Source organism: Mycteria americana, chromosome 3 (assembly GCF_035582795.1).
Source record: "Mycteria americana isolate JAX WOST 10 ecotype Jacksonville Zoo and Gardens chromosome 3, USCA_MyAme_1.0, whole genome shotgun sequence".
Classification (NCBI taxonomy): Eukaryota; Metazoa; Chordata; class Aves; order Ciconiiformes; family Ciconiidae; genus Mycteria; species Mycteria americana.
In genome coordinates this window covers 130,796,510-130,814,008 of record NC_134367.1, presented here as the reverse complement: position 1 = coordinate 130,814,008, position 17,499 = coordinate 130,796,510, and the positions used below count along the sequence as shown (strand labels likewise).

Below are 17,499 nucleotides of genomic sequence, written 5' to 3'. Positions count from 1 at the left end.
ACGGCTCCCAGCAGGCCCCAGCGCGGCTGGCGGCGGCGGGGCGCGCCGGGAGCCGTAGTCCTGCCGCGCCGCCCGCCCCTCCTCCGGCGCGGGTGGAAACCCCGTGCGTGCCGGCGCTGCGCTCTTTCGGGGAGCCGCCATTCCGCGAGCAGGTCGCGGGTGAGTCTTCGCTCCGCGGCCGCACGCGTGGCCGCGTCGTCCCCCGCCCAGCCTCGCCGCCCTTCACCGCCTCTCCCCCACAGGTGCCGGCCTCGCCATGCAGATCTTCGTGAAGACCCTCACGGGGAAAACCATCACCCTCGAGGTGAGCCGCCGCGGCCCCCTCATCGTGGTGCCCCGGCGGGCGAGGGGAGGCGGGAGCGGTGCCTGGGGAGGGTTTGCCCTGCGGAGGCGCGACCCCCGGCCCGGGGCGGCGCAGGGCGGCAAGGCCTCGCCGCATCCCGACCCCGTGCTGCAGCAGGGCCGCGCCCGCCCTCCTCGGGCTTTCTGTGCTGCCCCGTGTCCTGCAGCGCGGCTGCCGCCGGGGCGGGCGGACCGGGCCGGCCGAAGGGGAGCCGCGGGCCGGCCGGTGCCTTCTGGTGCACCGAACCGTCAGGATGCACGGAGAAACACGGGCCCTGCCGCTGCCCGGCGCCTTTGCGCTCGGGCCTGGCTGGAGCTGGCTGCCCCGTGGGGGGCCGAAATGGCCGTGACAGTATAGGTGGTGTGTCTGAAGCTCCTCGTGGTTCTTCTGCTTTTCTAGGCAAATTAAAAGGCAAAGTGCGTTTTGACTCCGTTGTATTTCATAATAGGTTGAGCCTTCTGATACTATAGAAAATGTAAAGGCGAAGATACAGGATAAGGAAGGTAAGTTCAAGACGCACTTACTCTCTTCTCTGTTGGACTGATGTGTATCTTAGCAGATGTGATTGTCTGCAGCAACCTATTATTTTATTACAGAATGGCATAGTTCACATTCCTCATTTAATCTTGATTTATGTCACCATTAGGCATTCCTCCTGATCAGCAGCGACTGATTTTTGCTGGTAAGCAGCTAGAAGATGGACGCACACTGTCTGACTACAATATTCAAAAAGTGAGTAGGAAAGGCTGAACGGAGTGCAGTAGTACCAACTGGCTGGCACTGTCAGCTGACTGACCTTACTAGGGAGCTAACGTGAAAAATCCTGCTTGCTTCTGCTAGATTAAGGTGGCAGTGAGGCCACTGAGTGCCACTAAAAAGGAGGAGCAAAAAATAGGTGTCAGGTTGGCTTAGTTACATCATTAAACTATTCTGCAATTGTAGTTAGAACTGGTGATTATGGTCACAACAGATTTTACAGTAATTGAACCTTCTGGGGTTTGGGATGCAGCAGCCCACTGTTCTCTGGAGCCTGTTCACTGCAATAGCGAATAATCCTTTTAGAGCTTTCCTAATTGCCTGGTGCTTGAGATCTACTTCCTGTAGATAAAAGCCTGCTTAAACGCTACTCTTGTCTTGAGAAAGCATTTTGAGTCTATTTCATGTGCTTTACAAATAGGAATCAACTCTTCACCTTGTGCTGAGGCTTCGTGGTGGTGCCAAGAAAAGAAAGAAGAAGTCTTACACTACTCCCAAGAAGAACAAGCATAAGAGAAAGAAGGTTAAGCTTGCAGTGCTTAAGTACTACAAGGTATGTAGAACTAACTCTGGGCAAAACTTGATGAAAACTTAGCTCTCGCCAGGAAGGACATGAAGGCTGTAACTAGTCCGCATGTAGCCTGGTGTATTTGAAGTCCTTCTATTTGCAAATACCCCACCTGTTAAATAGAAGAGAAACTGACCATGGCAGTTGAGCACTTCTGAATTTTGCTTCAGGAAGTTTGATGTAGTAACTCACAAAAACTACTTTGCCACAGAAAAATACTCAAAATTATCACCAGTGCTAAAAGGTGGTGAGATATATATGAGATGTTGCCTCTTTGCCCTTCCCAGGTGGATGAGAACGGCAAGATCAGTCGTCTGCGCCGGGAATGCCCCTCTGAGGAGTGTGGAGCTGGAGTCTTCATGGCTAGTCACTTCGACAGACACTATTGTGGCAAGTGCTGTCTGACATACTGCTTCAATAAACCAGAAGACAAGTAAATGTACTAGACAATAAAAATTTGGAGTTCTGTACAGTTTAAGGATTTATTTCTGCTTCCTGTGGCACTGTATTTCCTCTCTGCTGATAAGCGAGAGAAATCTGTGAAACTTTGGATGCTGACTGCCAACTAGGATGAGATACTTTGACTCTAGAAGTGAAGCAGCAATTTCTTTTTAAAGAGTAGCTTTGGTTAGTTAAGTCTCCTTCAAAGGAGATAATGCATAGCAGAGGCAGAGGAAAAAAAAAAACCCAACACTCTAGCTAACCTTAGAAGTGGTCTCTTTAAACATGAGAGTAGATGGTACAGTAGTTCTAAGCTGGAAAAATAGGAGATAAAGAGGTCTGAAGTCATGTCTACAAGTGGGTCAATGCTAGAGAAAAGGGTGGTAGAGCCCTGCTAACAAAATGCAGACTAGACTGAAAAATTGTATAGCAGCACTGAGGGGGAGAAAGAAGATGGCTCAGCTATTTTGGAACCGAGAGATAGTAATCAGAAATAGTTAGACTCTGATGGTTTTAGACACTTGAAGTGCTTGCAATTAATTGTTGTAGTTTATCCCATGTTCCAATGAGGTAAACTGGTTGCTTGACAAGATATAAAAGCAGAACACTGTTATATAAACATCAGATAGAAAGAAGCTCACGTGCATCTCTGGAAGTTCATTTAATGTTAAGAGTTGAAGGCCAGCCAGGAAAAATACATGTCCTTTAGTGTTAATATATTCCAATGTATTTTAAAATCCTGGATCCCAGGAAGTTGTCTGCTGAACTTCTTTTTCTTCATAACAGATGATTTCATCTCCAATATTGAATTCTAGATTCTTGTCCAAACTCAATCCACAATCCATACCTGTTTTTATTACCTGGACATCATCTTTATGATGCTTCAGTGATGATAAAGATCCTGCAAAGAGAAAGTGCATCAAAGAGAAAGCCCACTAACATCAGAGCATAGACATGCTTTGGTTTGCCCTTCTTCCAGAATTATGTTTCACCTTGTAGCTACAAAATGAAAGCAAGAAAATGTAGGGATTGTGAGCACTTGCAGCTAATGCAAGTCAGACGTCAGTCCTTTTCAGCAGGTAAATCCTGTGATGCTACTGCTTTCCCATCAGAGTTGGTGATAACAGTACAGCGACATTTTGCAGCTTTTCTCCATCCTAAATGGCACATGGCATTGCCCTACAATCAGATGTATACATTTTGCACTAACTTCACAGGGAACTAGCAGTGTCTAATACTGAATGCAAATACATGTTTTGTGGCAATTACACTTACCTTTCCAAATAACATCCCTGTTACGGATTAACTTAAATTTCATTTTTTTGTCTAGCAGCCCCTTCTGTACTCTGCATCCAGCTACTGGAATTTTGTTTTTTCCTACTGTTACGGAGAAGGTGTCGAGAACAGAAGCTTCCCCTAAAAGAAAAAAAGTAAAGTTGTATGAAGTACACGAGAATAACAAACTGGCAATAAGTAGAAGTGAGCTACACTCTTCCACTTAACCAAGCCTACAAAACAGAAAAGCAACTGCAGGGGAACATAAAATATTTGATACAGTAGGAACACTTCATTGGAGAATAAACTTTAGGCCACATTGCAAAGCAAAAATTTAACAGTCAATGAAAACTCACCTATTGTATCCTCCACCACAGATGGGGGTAGTCTGCTATTTAGCTCATCTTTCAAGTCTTCGATAAGTTTGTAGATGATATTGTGAAGTTTAATTTTTACTCCCTTTTTAGCAGCCAGCTGTTTAACACTTTCATTGGCTTTCACACTGAATCCAAATACAACCCCTGATAAATAAAACAATCAGCAAGGGATGACTACAAGAGATCACTCTTTAAACAGTAAGGGAAAGCATCTGCTATGTCTCTTCCATAATGTTGAACTTGCAGCACAGGTTAGAATTAGTGGTCAGCAAACCAAGAAACAGCATTTTACCGCTGCGTCCCATTTAAGGAGGGACCATTTATTTCTCTCACTATTGCACATTGACTGCTACTAACCTTGTATCAAAACAAATGGTTCAAAAAAGCCCTCAGAGAAAGGTCCCTGATGACAGAACTGGAGGTATCCAAGCAGAAACTAATGCCTACACACAGCTCACCAGAGCTTATGTAAAGGGACAAGAACCTCCCATTTTGGGGTGGAAAAACAGCTTGGTTGTCCAAATTAAGCTGGAAGTGAACTCTAAATCATTCGCATCCACCTGTGGACTATGGCAGGTCCAATGACCCCACAACCTCTACAGTAGCTGAGAATTACAGGGTACAAACAGGAACGACTACTGACAATCCTTCCAACTACCTCCCTGAGCAAAAGGAAATTCTTTTGTAACCTACTTTTCTAGCTTTGCCCTGTTTAAGCATCATAAAGCAACCTGAGTGAAGAGTCAAGAGTTTAACCTTAACAATTGGGCTACTGGCAACAGCTTGTCAAGAGTCCTTCCATTTTCATGAGACTCCTAGGCTCCCCCGCCTGCACTACACTTTGATGTTAAAGGAAACATTTTTAAGATACATACAAGTTGACCTTATTGATGCTGGTTAATTATTACTAAGAAAACAAAACCAGAATGAGACCTACCCATTTCAATAAAGAGTTTGTACTAACTGTAAATTGATTTTTAAACACACACTCACCATTAAATGCTTCAGCAAGACTTATATCAGTTTCACTGATATCTCCCATTCCAAAATGAATGATATCCAATTTACATTCATCGTCAGCATCATAGCTGTCCAGAATGTTCAGAATAGCTTCAAGAGATCCATCCACATCACCTGCGTATATAAATGGAAGTGCTGCTGACTTTGTATACATCAAAGAAACACTGAAGTAGAACTAAGGGAATGACAACTGCACACTGTAACATAAAGTTTTTTGACATCTATCATTCTTACTATATTTTCAGTAGTATGTAAAACATATCTAACAAGTCTATTAATTCCAAAAATGAACTGAATAAATACAATAGGACCAGAGGTTCCACATCTGCTGTAATTTTCAGGTCAAGTTTGCATAGTTTTTCAGTTACTACCATCACTGCTTATATATCACTACACGTGAGGTCAAACCAAGTTCCTCCTGCCCCACCTTAACTAATACCTCCATTGGTCCTAACCCGTCCTCCATTTTGCTGATGCAGTACTGCTGCTCATATATATAGCTTGTATTTATTTGTTTTATTTTTTTATTTTTAATTTACATATATATATATATATATATATATAGGCACTTGTGTGGGTTTTACTCAGGAATTCCTGGGTAAAGGGGGTTGGGCTCAAATTTTCCTGTTGTGCTGGCCCTGCTGGAAGTGCATCCTTCTGGCCAGTGGGTGTTTCCTGATGCCCCTCCCCTTACTGAGAGAAGTTCAATAATCCGCTCAGTTTTAAACTCATCAAACTTCCAGTAACAGAAATTTTGTTAATAGTTTAGAGCTATGCTTCAGACTGAGCATTTGAGAAGCACAAAACCAACGGAGCAGTAAACAGAATAGGACAGCACCTTTAACAATTACCGATAGCACATTTTTGTCCATCTCTGTTCTCTCTTTAGGCTTTAAAAACATTAGATGCTTATTGGCCTTGTACAGCACCGCCTTCCTCTGTCTCCAGGTCAGGTGGGCTAGTGGCTGTTGCTTCTTCTTATATTCCATCCTGTGTTCCTTTTGCTTTGCTTCAATAACTTCCACGTCCTTTTTCATCCTGTCCTGTTGTTCAACATAGGTTCTCCAAGCCACAACTTCATGCGCCCTTTGCTGGGCAGGAAGAGACAGAAACATTACCTTTCAAAGCACTGCATCAGAAAACTCCACAGTAATGCAGTTTCATCCTTTTGCATCTTCTCTACAGGCTCACTCATTTTCTTTCACATTTAACAATAGATTTTGCTGCAAGGATGGCAGAGAAATGAGCACAACAGCTTCCTCCCTGGGCTACAACAACATGACTCAAGGCCTATTTTTATGGTATCTCTGCATTGCAGAAGAGAATTATTGTTCAGTCTTTCATGTGGTATATTTCCAGCTCTCACAACACCTATTTCAAGCTATATTTTACACATATTATTTTGTCAGAAACTAGTTCTCTCATTCTAAAATTAAAGCACTGATACCATCACGTACTGGACTGTTCTCCAGGTAGGGTGATAGTGTGGTCATGTAAAAAAACAAAAAGTCTTCTGTGCCTTTAGAAAGGGAACACGTTAGAACATATCCCAGATTACCCCAACAGAAGCCATTCAGGACTGCAGTCATTGCAAACAAAGCATGGAGGAAGGAAGGCAGGATGACCATGAGAAGCAAAAAGCATGAACCAGAGGCGACTCATCTTTAATTCCAGAGGCAGCCTGCTTTCTTCACGCAATTGTAAAGCAGGTTAATCTGGATGCATGGAGATGAGGAGAGGACAGTCCAGCAGGGGAGAGGTGAGGGCAGTGGAAAAGAAACAGCCAATACGCAAATCCTCATTCCTCTTCCAGAACACCTAGCTCAGGTCTCTTTTAATACCCATGCTCAGCCTTCATCTTTCATCAGATTATCCGGGTTATTTAGGATGAAAGCTATCACTTATTTTTCACTCAGCTCCTTCCCATCCACCTTACTGCAATATAAGTTTTCCATTAAACAGTTCTTCCTGTACCTCAGATTCCACTTCAAGGATTTCATCTCCTGCCGAAGGGACTTCCTTCCAGCCCATGATTTCCACTGGGATGCCTGGAGGGGCTGCATCTATAGCTTTGCCATTCTCATCAAACATGAAACGCACTTTTGCCCAGGTCTTCCCTGCAACCAGAACACAGCCTTTTCTCAGAGTTCCTCTTTGGATGATGGCTGTAGTAACTGGACTAGTGAAGAGCAGAGGAGAAAAATAACAGACAATTAAAGTGATTCTTCTTCCTGTTTTCACGGTTAGCATAGGTAAGCAAACACAAAACAGAACATACTTGTGATCGATCACAGGCAGAATATGCCTGTGACACATTTTATTACAGCGCTAATAAAATTTCAAAGTGACTTGCAAAAAGCCCAAACCCTGTACTGTACTCTTTTCATTTCTGCAGATCAATACAAAATTTGGCATTTGTGAAATCAGCAACAGACTGATTTTACACATTAAGTGATGCCCCCCCTCAAAAAACCCAAACCCCAACAACTTTCTAGAATTCAGTTCATTGTTAAAGAGGGCAGAACACACTTTGTTCACAGAGAACCTGCAAAAGCACTAAGATATTTAAAAGAGTAAAATGTCATGTTACACACAATTTGCCAAAAATTGTATATGTATTATATTACGACTATTAACTTCATCATTCCTACCTTTTAATGACATTTTAAAAAATACATCTGTTCTAGCATTTTAAACTATTTCCTGTGCTTACAGGATTTCATTTCAGTCATACAATGAATTTTGCCCTGTCAGTTTATAACTTCTTTTTCTGGCTCTCATGCTGTAGAGTAACATTTCAATGCCTTAGTTACAAACACCGCAAAGAAACTGCTACAGTTTTATCTAACAACAACAACGACAACAAAAAGTTCAATGTTAAACATAAATATTGAGGTACAAACCACCTAAACGGTATCTCTGCATTGTTACAAATTAAAGCTTCATTAAAGCTGTAAAGGTGGCAGCTTACTTACCCTTTCCCTTTGTCTTTGCGAGACTCAATTACGGTCGCCTCTACTAGACCTGTGGAATCCGCCTTCAGTTCTAACATCTCTGCTAAAGCAACAGTTGCTTCTGCTAAAACCATGAGGTTTTCACCCTGTATAAAACCATACACAAAAAAAATATAAAGAATAAAGGAAGCGCCAAGTGCCCAATTAAAGTAAGATCAGAAGTTGAAATCTTAGTGCCAAATTCCCCCATTTAATTCAGAACTTCTAACAATGCAATACAGTCCAACAGCACAGATCCCTTTGCCTTCAAGGCAAGATGGCACTAATGAACTATTTAAACTGCTGTCCTGCCAGTCCAGAAGGCATGAAAGATTAGGAAGGACAGTTTCCTTGCTTCTCTGTTCATAGCATCCAGGTTACAAATGCAGAAAAAGACCTTGCAATATTCTGCTACAAGTATATTAGGAATGCAAATAAATAAAATAAGAAAAAAACCCCAAAAACGCAACCAAAAAAACCCAACCACCCCCCCCCCCCAAAACAAACAAACAAACAAACAAACAAGACACCTAAACAGCCAAATCAAAACTTGATGACATCCACCACACAGTCAAGACTCCAGGACATCAAAGAGACAAAACTGTTGGTCTGTTTTCGTGTTTTTCTCTTTGCTCTAATTACATCTTATTTTTGAGAATGGATACAATGAGCTAGCTGTCAGTCAGCAGATCCAGATCTACAGGAATTAGGGCAACAACATGTGCTACAGAGGTGAATGGAGAAGCCATTTTTATGTATCCCTATTTTTAAGTGTAAGGGCATGACTTCAAAAGGTCTTGAACTTGCCTGAAATTTTAGAAAATTACTTGGGAGGCATTTAGAGAGATAGCAATAAGCCTAAGATACACTGCATCTGTTTGGACAAAGCTGCTTTGGCCACCACCAAACTAAAAGTGCTAAAGTTCAGATTTTAGTTCAGTTTTTAGCTATCAGTTGTTTGCAAGGAAAAGATGGTAGATCCTGTAAGACCACTACAAAACTACGTTCCTGTGATTAGGCATGTGTTACATGGTTAGGCTTGTGAAAATATTTATTTACCCTCATCTGAATTTCTCCTTTCATGCATAGCATTATCACCAACCTTGATTTTGCACTCATTTCATACAATGAGCAAATATAAGAGGAAACAGCAATTAGGATGAACCTGAAAAATATCCACTAAATTTTGAGAAGAAAAATGAGATATTATTACTCACTGAAGGTCTGAGCCTCAAAATATGATAGAAGTATGTTTCAAATAATTCTAGTGAGAGCCAGCAGCACTTAGTTCATGGTAAGGTGTTAAATACCAGGAAGATAAGCACTTATTTTCCAGCTGGCAAATAAAAATGCAGCTGTATGCACATATTAGACACCCACAAACACCATCATTTTTTCCACCAAAACTTTACCTTGAGTGCAGAAATATTTACAGCTTGAACATCACCTCCAAACTCTTCACAGATGACATCGTGAGCCAGCAATTCCTTCTTTACTCTTTCAGGATCAGCTTCAGGTTTGTCACATTTATTAATGGCAAGGATAAGAGGAACTAAAAAGAGAGAAAAAACAAACTCATTACCAACCTAGCCAAAACTTGCTGCTACTAGCACAATTGCAATAAAAGGTTAAAGCTGGTTATGACCACTGAGAAAAAATCATCTCACTTGGCACCTATTCCCTGAGCAGCCATTGAGATCTGAGCTACCATGAGTAAAGCTGGAGGAGTTATCCTAGTAGGGAAGGGGAAAAAAAACCCCAACAATAAACCCCTCACACACAGCCCCTATGAGTGCTTTTCTCACAAACCTGCCAAGTCCTGCAAAAATATTAGTAGTTTAGTATCTTTATGTATTACTGCAACATTCAGTATATTATCAAACACCTTTCCAGGGGAGAAGGAATGGGACTACGATGATTACTTCCAAAGTTCCGTGGATTCCAATTCAAGGAGTTTCTTTTGAGAGGTGAATAAACGTTTGCAAAGCACTCATTATTTGAGGTGCATCCTAACGCACGTCTTGTATATTAACTTTGTGTACTGGGCTTGCCACTCACTTCAAAATGCAATATTAACAAATTAAACACCATACCTCCTGCATTTTTAGCATGTTGAATGGATTCTATAGTTTGTTGCATCACTCCATCTTCTGCCGCTACAACCAGTATGACAATGTCAGTAACATGGGTACCTCTTGCTCGCATGGCTGAAAAAGCTGCGTGTCCAGGAGTATCGAGAAAAGTTATCTTTTCCCCAGAAGGCAAATGCACTGTGAACAAATGTATATGGTACATTTTAAAATCAGCATTTCACATAGCTTTATTTGACCTATTGTAAATCAAGCATCACTCCTTTGAGAACTTTTTTAACAACAATGACATATTTTAGGCAGACAGATAACTGTTAGCATGGAGGTCAAAGGTGCTTTTAATTCCTCAGGTAAGAAAAAGTGTCCTGGGATCTTTCATAATCCAAAAGAGTCTAAATATAATTTCAACTGCACGGACAATCCACTTCAAAGTTCTGTCCACATATTTATGGCAGTTATCACAAGTTACGATTTCCTTTTTCACCGCTTACATATAAACTGTTTGTGTTGCAACATTTTTCCTCAATGAACTGGCAGCAAGTTAGCCCGTTATAGAAGACGGAGAGTAAACTGGTTTATACACATGCACATACACTTGAATCATACCGAGAAAAGCACCAATGTGTTGTGTAATGCCTCCTGCTTCCATTGACGCCACTTGAGTTTTTCGTAGACTGTCAAGTAAGGTTGTTTTCCCATGGTCAACGTGGCCCAATATAGTAACAACCGGGGGCCGTGGGGTTAGCACTGCTGGGTCTGCAGGAGGCCTACAATTAAAACAAAAATATGTTTTGTAAATACCAAAAAAGTTCACTGAGTGACATGCATGCCCACTACGGCTAACGAAGAGCCGTTTACCAACACTCAGTGATGAAGAGGTGAGCCTAGCTTCTCCCCACTGCGATCACAAATCCTAGCTACACCACACAGTTAGCTCTCTTACTACTCAGTCTTACTGCTGCATCAATTAATACAGCAATTCAGTATATCAAAGAAGAACTGGCTTTTCTTCAGAAAATGGCATAGAAAAACCTCACCTAAACCAAATCAAATCCCAGTATCAGCTTTATGGCCAAAGAAATCAAAATAGTAAACTTTACGTTTTAAATATTATCAGATTGTGACTATATCAGGTATTACCAACATACCATCAGAACAAAGAAAATACAGTATATGAAAAACACTTGCAGAAACAAATAGGATAAAAAGAACAAAAAAGAACAGTTCACAACTTACCTTTTCACAGCATCTGTGTTTTTTCTTTCTTTTTCCTCTTTCAGTTTTGCTGATTTATACTTCATTCCTGATTTTTTAACAACTAGCTTGATATGGTCTTCATATAAGATGGAATCTGGTTCTAGTGAATCAAGGTCAATGTCTGTGTATAGCAGCGCTTCATAAATATGATCTGTAGAAAAGATAAAGACAGTTAACAATTACATCCACAAAAACATGTGGGACAAAAAAAGCCCCACTTAATACAGTTTAAAATTTTTTCATTAGTAGTTTATATCATGCTAATAAGTTTCATTCACAAAGCATTTTTCCTTGCGTTAGATTTACCTAAAAGTTCCTGTTACGCTTACAAGTTGCAGAAAACTTGATTCAGAAAGATTTACTGAAAATGACTGTCTCATTAGATGCTACAATCTTATTGTTCACTCAGATTTTCATAGCTTACTTTTCCATTAACCCCTAAGAAGAAAACGACTGAAACTCATCTAAACCAAATAGCAAAGAAGGGATTCAAGGAGGAAGGAAATTCGATAAATCTGTTCATATGCCGCTTTCTTTGCTAGAAATGCAGAACATACTGCAGCAGTCAAAAACTGTTACACGCTGACCTAAATACCATTACAAATCTATCTCAGAAACATACAGCAAGACATGACAGACTTTTCTGCTTCTCTGGAAGTTTGCCAGAAAAAGTACCCAGCTGGATAAAAAGAGAATGGAGATTGGTATTATGCAGGTTTGGAATGATTTCAAATGTCAGTAGTCAAAACACACTAATAACCTCCCTGAAACATCATTGAAAACTGGTCAAGTTGAGCCACTCAACAGCCAGGAATGGTTCATGGGGATAAAAGAACAAGCCTGCTCCTGTAACCCGGTTGTTAGGGCAGTCACCTAAAGAGGGGAGTGTTTCCAGACAAGTCCCGCCTGCTCCCAGTTAACCAAGTGACTGTTTTAATGACACACGTATTGCTCCTGAATGCAAGATTCCTGCTCCCAGGCTTGGATTATGGGCTGAAGCTCTTTTGCACCTTCTCTCTTTAGCCATGACTTCTTTACTCACAGGGGTCCTGCTTCGACAAACCAGGGTGCCATGTTTTTCCTTCCAGAATACTTTAGCACTTAGGAAACGCAGTCATAAAGAGCAGCCTATATGGATCTGAAGCCTTTCTGCTGAGATGGAAGAGTGTCATGGCTTCTTCACATTAAAGTGTCTTGCCTGGTAATTTGGATGGCCCAACTTTTTTTCTCTTTAGTCTGCCATTGTGTCTACCAACATTTTCTTTGGTAGGGGTACGATCTGCCTTGCTAAGGGAAGGATTAGCAACCACTAACTAGTGCCATTGTAGACATCTTTGCTTTTACCACTCATGAAAGTGGCAGGATTGAATGAAACACAACAGTTAAAATCTACCTCAAACAACAGAGCAGGCTCTCACCTATGTCTTTACCCATAGCTTGTGCAAGTTCCTCAATAGTCATCTTCTGCCTTATCTCCACTTCACCTTTTGCCAGCGGTATCTTCTTTTTCTTCTTTTTTGTCTCCTACATGGAATTAGACACGTATATAGGAACACATAGCTGGCATAAACTAAGAAACAATAAAAACAATATTAAAAAGACAATGGTCTTGAGCCATATGATGTAAACACATCTTTTTTACTACAATACTGATTAATTACAATAAATGAATGACTTAACACATCATACTGAATATTTAAAACATACAGCATACTACACTTCATCTTTTTTCATTCTTAATTTTTCAAAACAAGGAAAAAAATAAAAAAATTATTACATTTTTGTTTGTAATAATTTTCTCCTGCCTCTGCAAGATTCATGATGCTGCTGGTATAAGCACTTTAAGTCAATATTTGAGAGGGAGTGACAATACAGTCACACATTAAGTACATTTTGTCTTATAAATTTATAATAACTTCTCTATATTAATAAAGCTCTTCTTTTTTGTAATTAAAATGCTCAAACTGAGCTCTTGTACTCTGAAACTTCACATAAAAAACAGAGATTATTGCATTTTCTTAATTACCTCCTTTGTAGCTAGATGTCTGTGCTGCGGTAAGGTAATACTGATTAATTTGTCTTTTTGCCAGAGCTGCGGATACAGAAGAACGGACCACACGGGATGTGCAGATGACTGCACAGGCTTCCATTGTGCTCTGTACACTTTTCTGTAGGAGAGAGTACGCAGCTGCTGGCAAGCACCACGTAACTGGACCAGATTTTCAAACTTTAGTATCAACCCTCGATTCATTTCCTCACTGAAAATACAAAGGACACGTTGAAATCAGTCTCAAAGCTGAAAGATACTATTTCCTATGATAATACAGACAGGAACACAAGGCACAAATGTTGTTTCAAAACAGGCTTTTTAATGCGGAAAAAGTTGAACTATTTAGTAACTGTTCCAGTTTTTCAGTTTCCTGAAGTCCTTCACCTTTCTCCACTATCCCACTGCAGACACACAGATCTACTAATATCGCCACAGCTTACAAATTTTTCACCTATCTCCACTGATCTTTAATATAAACTATTAAAATCCCCATTTCAGCTTCTTTGACACTACCTAGAAAAAAGGGACAGTTGCACTCCTCGTGCTATACCGATAGTTATACAGGCTCAACCTGCCTCTCTAAGCCAGTAAAACACATTTACAAACTGCCGCTTACATGAGCATATACCACTAAAAGACTATAGCACTGTAATAATACCCGTGTTGTCACATGGACAGAGACGTCCTTTGAGGCTAAGCTCTGGCTTAGCAATTAAGCTTTCCAAGATGCTTCTGTCAGATCATCCCACATCTTGTTTTAACCATCTTAACTTTGGTTTGAGTCATTTTGCCGACTATCCTGTACAACAGCCTCCTATGCGAACTTCTCTTCTTGTTCAGAGTTGCCTATTTTGTCCTTCCGCTCAGTGATGCCATTCTCTATACCTTCTATGGCTTCTCTCAAAGGTGGCTTTGTACCATCTTCCAAGCAGCTCCAAATGAGTGAAATGCTATCAGTTCCTCGCAGAATGGCTGCGGTCCCTTTAAAAACTCTCTTGTATCCGGCTACCTGCAGGAAGTGAGCAGATGACAAACTAACCAACCAAAAACAACTACTTCCCCCCCCCCCCCCCCCCCCAAAGAGAACTTTAAAGGGGCAGAACCAGTAAAACCAGGGAACTCCTAGGAGCTGCCACAAGACGCTGCATACACCGAAAACTAACGTAAGGTCAAGGCGAGACTGGACAAGCTCACAGAGGAGAAATCCACGCGAGGTTGCTAACTGCAAAGAAACCACTCCGGGCTCTCGGGACCCGTGGGTCACCAGTGGCCGGGACAGGCGCACTCCTCTAACTCGTACTGCTCTTATGCTCATGGTTTTGCTTAGCACTGCAGAGAAACCACTAGGCTACACCGGCCTTTCACCTAACAAACCGCGTTCACCCCCGCAGGGCACGAACACGAACAGCTGCCTCAGAAACAGCCTCACCCTGCTGCGAGCGGGACTTCACCGCAACGACACACACTGCGAGGCCGCCAAGCTCCCCAGACCTGCCAGCTGCAGTCCTCCCCGCGGCCGCAGCCGCCCATACCCTTCCTTCCCCCGCTGTCCCCCTCCCCGGGACAGCGCTGGCCGTGGATGGCCGGCCCGGCCCGGCCCCCCGCCCTGACAGGGCCGCTGAGGGAGCCCAACGACGCCCCGCGCGCCACCACCGTCCGCTCCCCCTCCCCACTTCGTCCTCCGTGCCTGACGCCGGGCGAGCCGCTCTCTGCGCAGGCGCCGGGTGGCGCGAGGGCAGCGCGCCGGCGCAGTGGCCGGCGCCGGCGGCGTGGGTCGCAACGGTCGGCTCCCTGAGCGCGGGCGTGGCCTCCCCTCACAGGAGGCGGGAGAGCCCCTCACGGGACGGAGGGACCGGGCGGCGCTGCCGAGAACGCCGGCGACCTTTTCTGAGCTGTCTTACCCTCATCCTATTTTTTTTTTTTTTTAATGTATATACATATATATATACACACACACACACACACCCCCCACACACACTTAAACTTAGGGTTCTCCTGCCTACCAGGAGATAGTAGCTTTTCTTTGCAATGTCCTCCCACCCACCTCCAATCTAAAGCTTTAACATGGCTGAATTTTTTAAAGTTCTTTCTAATTTAGCATCTCTGAAATAATATCACTTAGTAGACTACGAAAAAGAAATATAAAGAGGGAGCTCTGTAAGTGGTTTTTGAAAAATCCTTAATGTTCCCTCATTAATGCAGTTTGTAAAACGCAGAGATAATCCCAAATTACATCCTATGACATCCTTCAGCCATGGGGTCTGCTTGGGACAGCACTGCTTCTGCGGCGATTTCCATCAGGTGGCTGCAAATTGTGTGTTACGAGTCATAACGGTAACTTCCTCTGCATATGTTGGAGCTGTGTATTTTGCACGCTTTGCCCGTATTGCAGGACTTGCGGTAGTTCACAGGTGGTTTTCTGCACGCTTGCACTAGGTGGTAGCTACGTGTTTTGCTGCCCTCAATATCTCGCTACTGCAAGTATTTGCTTGTTTATGATGCCAAATATTGACCAAAAAAAGCATTCTGTATTTCAAAGGCACCATCTGCTGATGAATGTGCAGGTGCTGATACCTTAAAATGCACAGGGCCCTCGACAGTTTCTCCAAAGGTAAAATGGGAAAAATAATCTCAAAAATAAACCATAGTAAAAAAGCTTACATATCAAAGGTTGTACAAAGGGCATTAAATGCAGTCTGTGTTCCTGCACAGGGAGACAAATCGGGCAGAAAGACAGCACAAGCACACAGAAACCACTGAGCTGAGGGCAATGCGTCCTTCATGCCGTGGGACTGTCTGGCGAGTCTGGGATTGACCTGAAAAATGTTTTATTGGAAAGATGAATTTAGCATGCAAAACAGTCACCAGAGTTTAAATCTGCTTTTTGAGTTGATCTCCTGTTGGATGCTGCCTGGAAATCTTTCTATACGCTGCTGTAAGGCTCTGGGAATTAGCGTGGGATCATATTTTATCCACATGTCTCTCAAACACAGATTCATACTGTTTTAATTTAAAGCTTTATTATAGGTTGTCTGTTTTTCTGAAGGGCAAACTGAAAACAAATAATTTCTGATGTCATAGGTCAGGATGATGGTTTGGGTTGTAAAAATATTTTCCGCTTAACTATGTGGCCGTTAATGCTTGGCTTTGTCCCTTGGTTGCAATTCTCGGTTATTATTGGTTGCCTTTAAAAAAAAATTTCATTATGCAGTTCTCATTTTTACCGTGCATAATTAACTAAATAGTTTACCTTATTTTGATTTTTCTGGCTTTGAATTTTTCTTAACTTCCTTATTTAGCAGCCATATTTTCAGCAAAACTGTACTTAGGCAACAAGCTAGCATGTGAAATTACAGTAAGTGTGTATACGGAGAATTCAATTGGTACCTATTTGAGACAAATATCTGTTTTGAAACTAGTATTTGAACCAAATACAGTTCCCATTGGATGTGAAAACCTGGTGTATGTCAAAGCAATGTATAGTTTTAATGTTGATAAGGGAAGAGACTGATTGTTTTAAGAAACATGAAATACATTGAACTGCGCGGGAGGGGAGGTACAGGGAATCGTATGGAGAACTTTCTTCTCCAGCTAGCTGAGGCTGAAGGAGGACGGCGGGAGGCCCGTGGAGCTGTAAGACAGAGGGACAGCCAGATTTTTCTGCCCCTAAGGAGGCAGCAAGCTCTGGTCTCTGGTGTGTCACAGGATCACAGAACTGTGGGAGTGGGAAGGTGCCTCTGGAGACCACCTCAACCCCTGGCTGGAGCAGGGTCAGAGGGAGCAGGCTGCCCGGGATCGTGTCCCGTCGGGTTTTGAGTGAGCCCACGGATGGACTTCACAGCCTCTGTGGGCATCCTGTTCCAGTGTTTGGTTCTAAAGCAAGGGCCTCAGCAACTGGCTCCGCACTGCCCTGCTTTCCGTTCGACCTGATGGCCAAGAGTGATAATTTTCTGAACTGCACTCTATGCTCACCCACTTCAGATCTAACTTAGAAAAAAAAACCAAACCCAAAACAGCTTCCAAATTGGAAGTGCTACAGCAGTAATGCCTTCAGCCATTATATCCAGGTCTGAAACGTGGGTTTTTTTCCTTATCAAAACTTACTGCAAATGTATTCTATTCACAGCTCGCTTCGCGCTCAAAAACTGCTCACGGGCCTCGTTCCGTGGCCGGTCCCGCCCTGTGCTCTCCACCAGGACTGACCGAGCTGCCGAGGACTTCATCCCGGCCGGCGGATGCCCCGCAAGGGGAGCAGGGCGAGCGAGCCCGCGGGCTCGGGCTGGCCCCACCGCAGCTCTCCGAGAGCGGGCTCCGGCCCCTGCCGAGCAA

General features: G+C 42.7%; 2 protein-coding genes across 11 annotated transcripts; one reads left to right on the top strand and one right to left on the bottom strand.

Annotated features, from left to right (window-relative positions):
- Nucleotides 1–17: 17 nt before the first annotated feature.
- RPS27A (ribosomal protein S27a) lies at nt 18–2,145 on the top strand. Its single transcript, XM_075497021.1, has 6 exons — nt 18–159; nt 243–304; nt 792–846; nt 990–1,075; nt 1,521–1,652; nt 1,955–2,145. The coding sequence occupies exons 2-6, from the start codon at nt 257–259 to the stop codon at nt 2,102–2,104; spliced, it is 471 nt and encodes a 156-aa protein (XP_075353136.1). The 5' UTR covers nt 18–159; nt 243–256; the 3' UTR covers nt 2,105–2,145.
- On the bottom strand, nt 1,070–17,468 carry MTIF2 (mitochondrial translational initiation factor 2). Of its 10 annotated transcripts, XM_075497013.1 has the most exons (15): nt 14,600–14,692; nt 13,829–14,179; nt 13,147–13,378; nt 12,539–12,644; nt 11,100–11,271; nt 10,470–10,630; nt 9,867–10,043; nt 9,186–9,325; nt 7,756–7,880; nt 6,755–6,959; nt 5,619–5,871; nt 4,754–4,894; nt 3,740–3,904; nt 3,384–3,524; nt 2,746–3,009 (listed from the first exon to the last, which is right to left on the bottom strand). In XM_075497013.1, exons 3-15 carry the CDS (start codon nt 13,369–13,371, stop codon nt 2,840–2,842), a joined length of 2,181 nt encoding a protein of 726 aa, XP_075353128.1. In that variant the 5' UTR covers nt 13,372–13,378; nt 13,829–14,179; nt 14,600–14,692; the 3' UTR covers nt 2,746–2,839. The 10 variants fall into 10 exon arrangements, with proteins under 10 accessions (XP_075353134.1, XP_075353128.1, XP_075353125.1 ...); XM_075497019.1 differs by lacking the exons at nt 2,746–3,009; nt 13,829–14,179; nt 14,600–14,692 and adding exons at nt 1,070–1,441; nt 17,275–17,468; XM_075497010.1 differs by lacking the exons at nt 13,829–14,179; nt 14,600–14,692 and adding an exon at nt 17,275–17,467.
- Between the last annotated feature and the right edge of the window lie 31 nt (nt 17,469–17,499).

Excerpts from the sequence above, each read along its gene's own strand:
- RPS27A (XM_075497021.1), top strand. The coding sequence starts at position 257 with ATGCAGATCTTCGTGAAGACCCTCACGGGGAAAACCATCACCCTCGAG. Across the intron at positions 305-791 it reads GGAAAACCATCACCCTCGAG|GTTGAGCCTTCTGATACTAT; the intron begins GTGAGCCGCCGC and ends ATTTCATAATAG. Across the intron at positions 1,653-1,954 it reads CAGTGCTTAAGTACTACAAG|GTGGATGAGAACGGCAAGAT; the intron begins GTATGTAGAACT and ends TGCCCTTCCCAG.
- MTIF2 (XM_075497010.1), bottom strand. The coding sequence starts at position 17,393 with ATGAAGTCCTCGGCAGCTCGGTCAGTCCTGGTGGAGAGCACAGGGCGG. Across the intron at positions 12,645-13,146 it reads GACATCTAGCTACAAAGGAG|GAGACAAAAAAGAAGAAAAA; the intron begins GTAATTAAGAAA and ends AATTCCATGTAG. Across the intron at positions 4,895-5,618 it reads GCTATCGGTAATTGTTAAAG|GTGATGTGGATGGATCTCTT; the intron begins GTGCTGTCCTAT and ends TTATATACGCAG.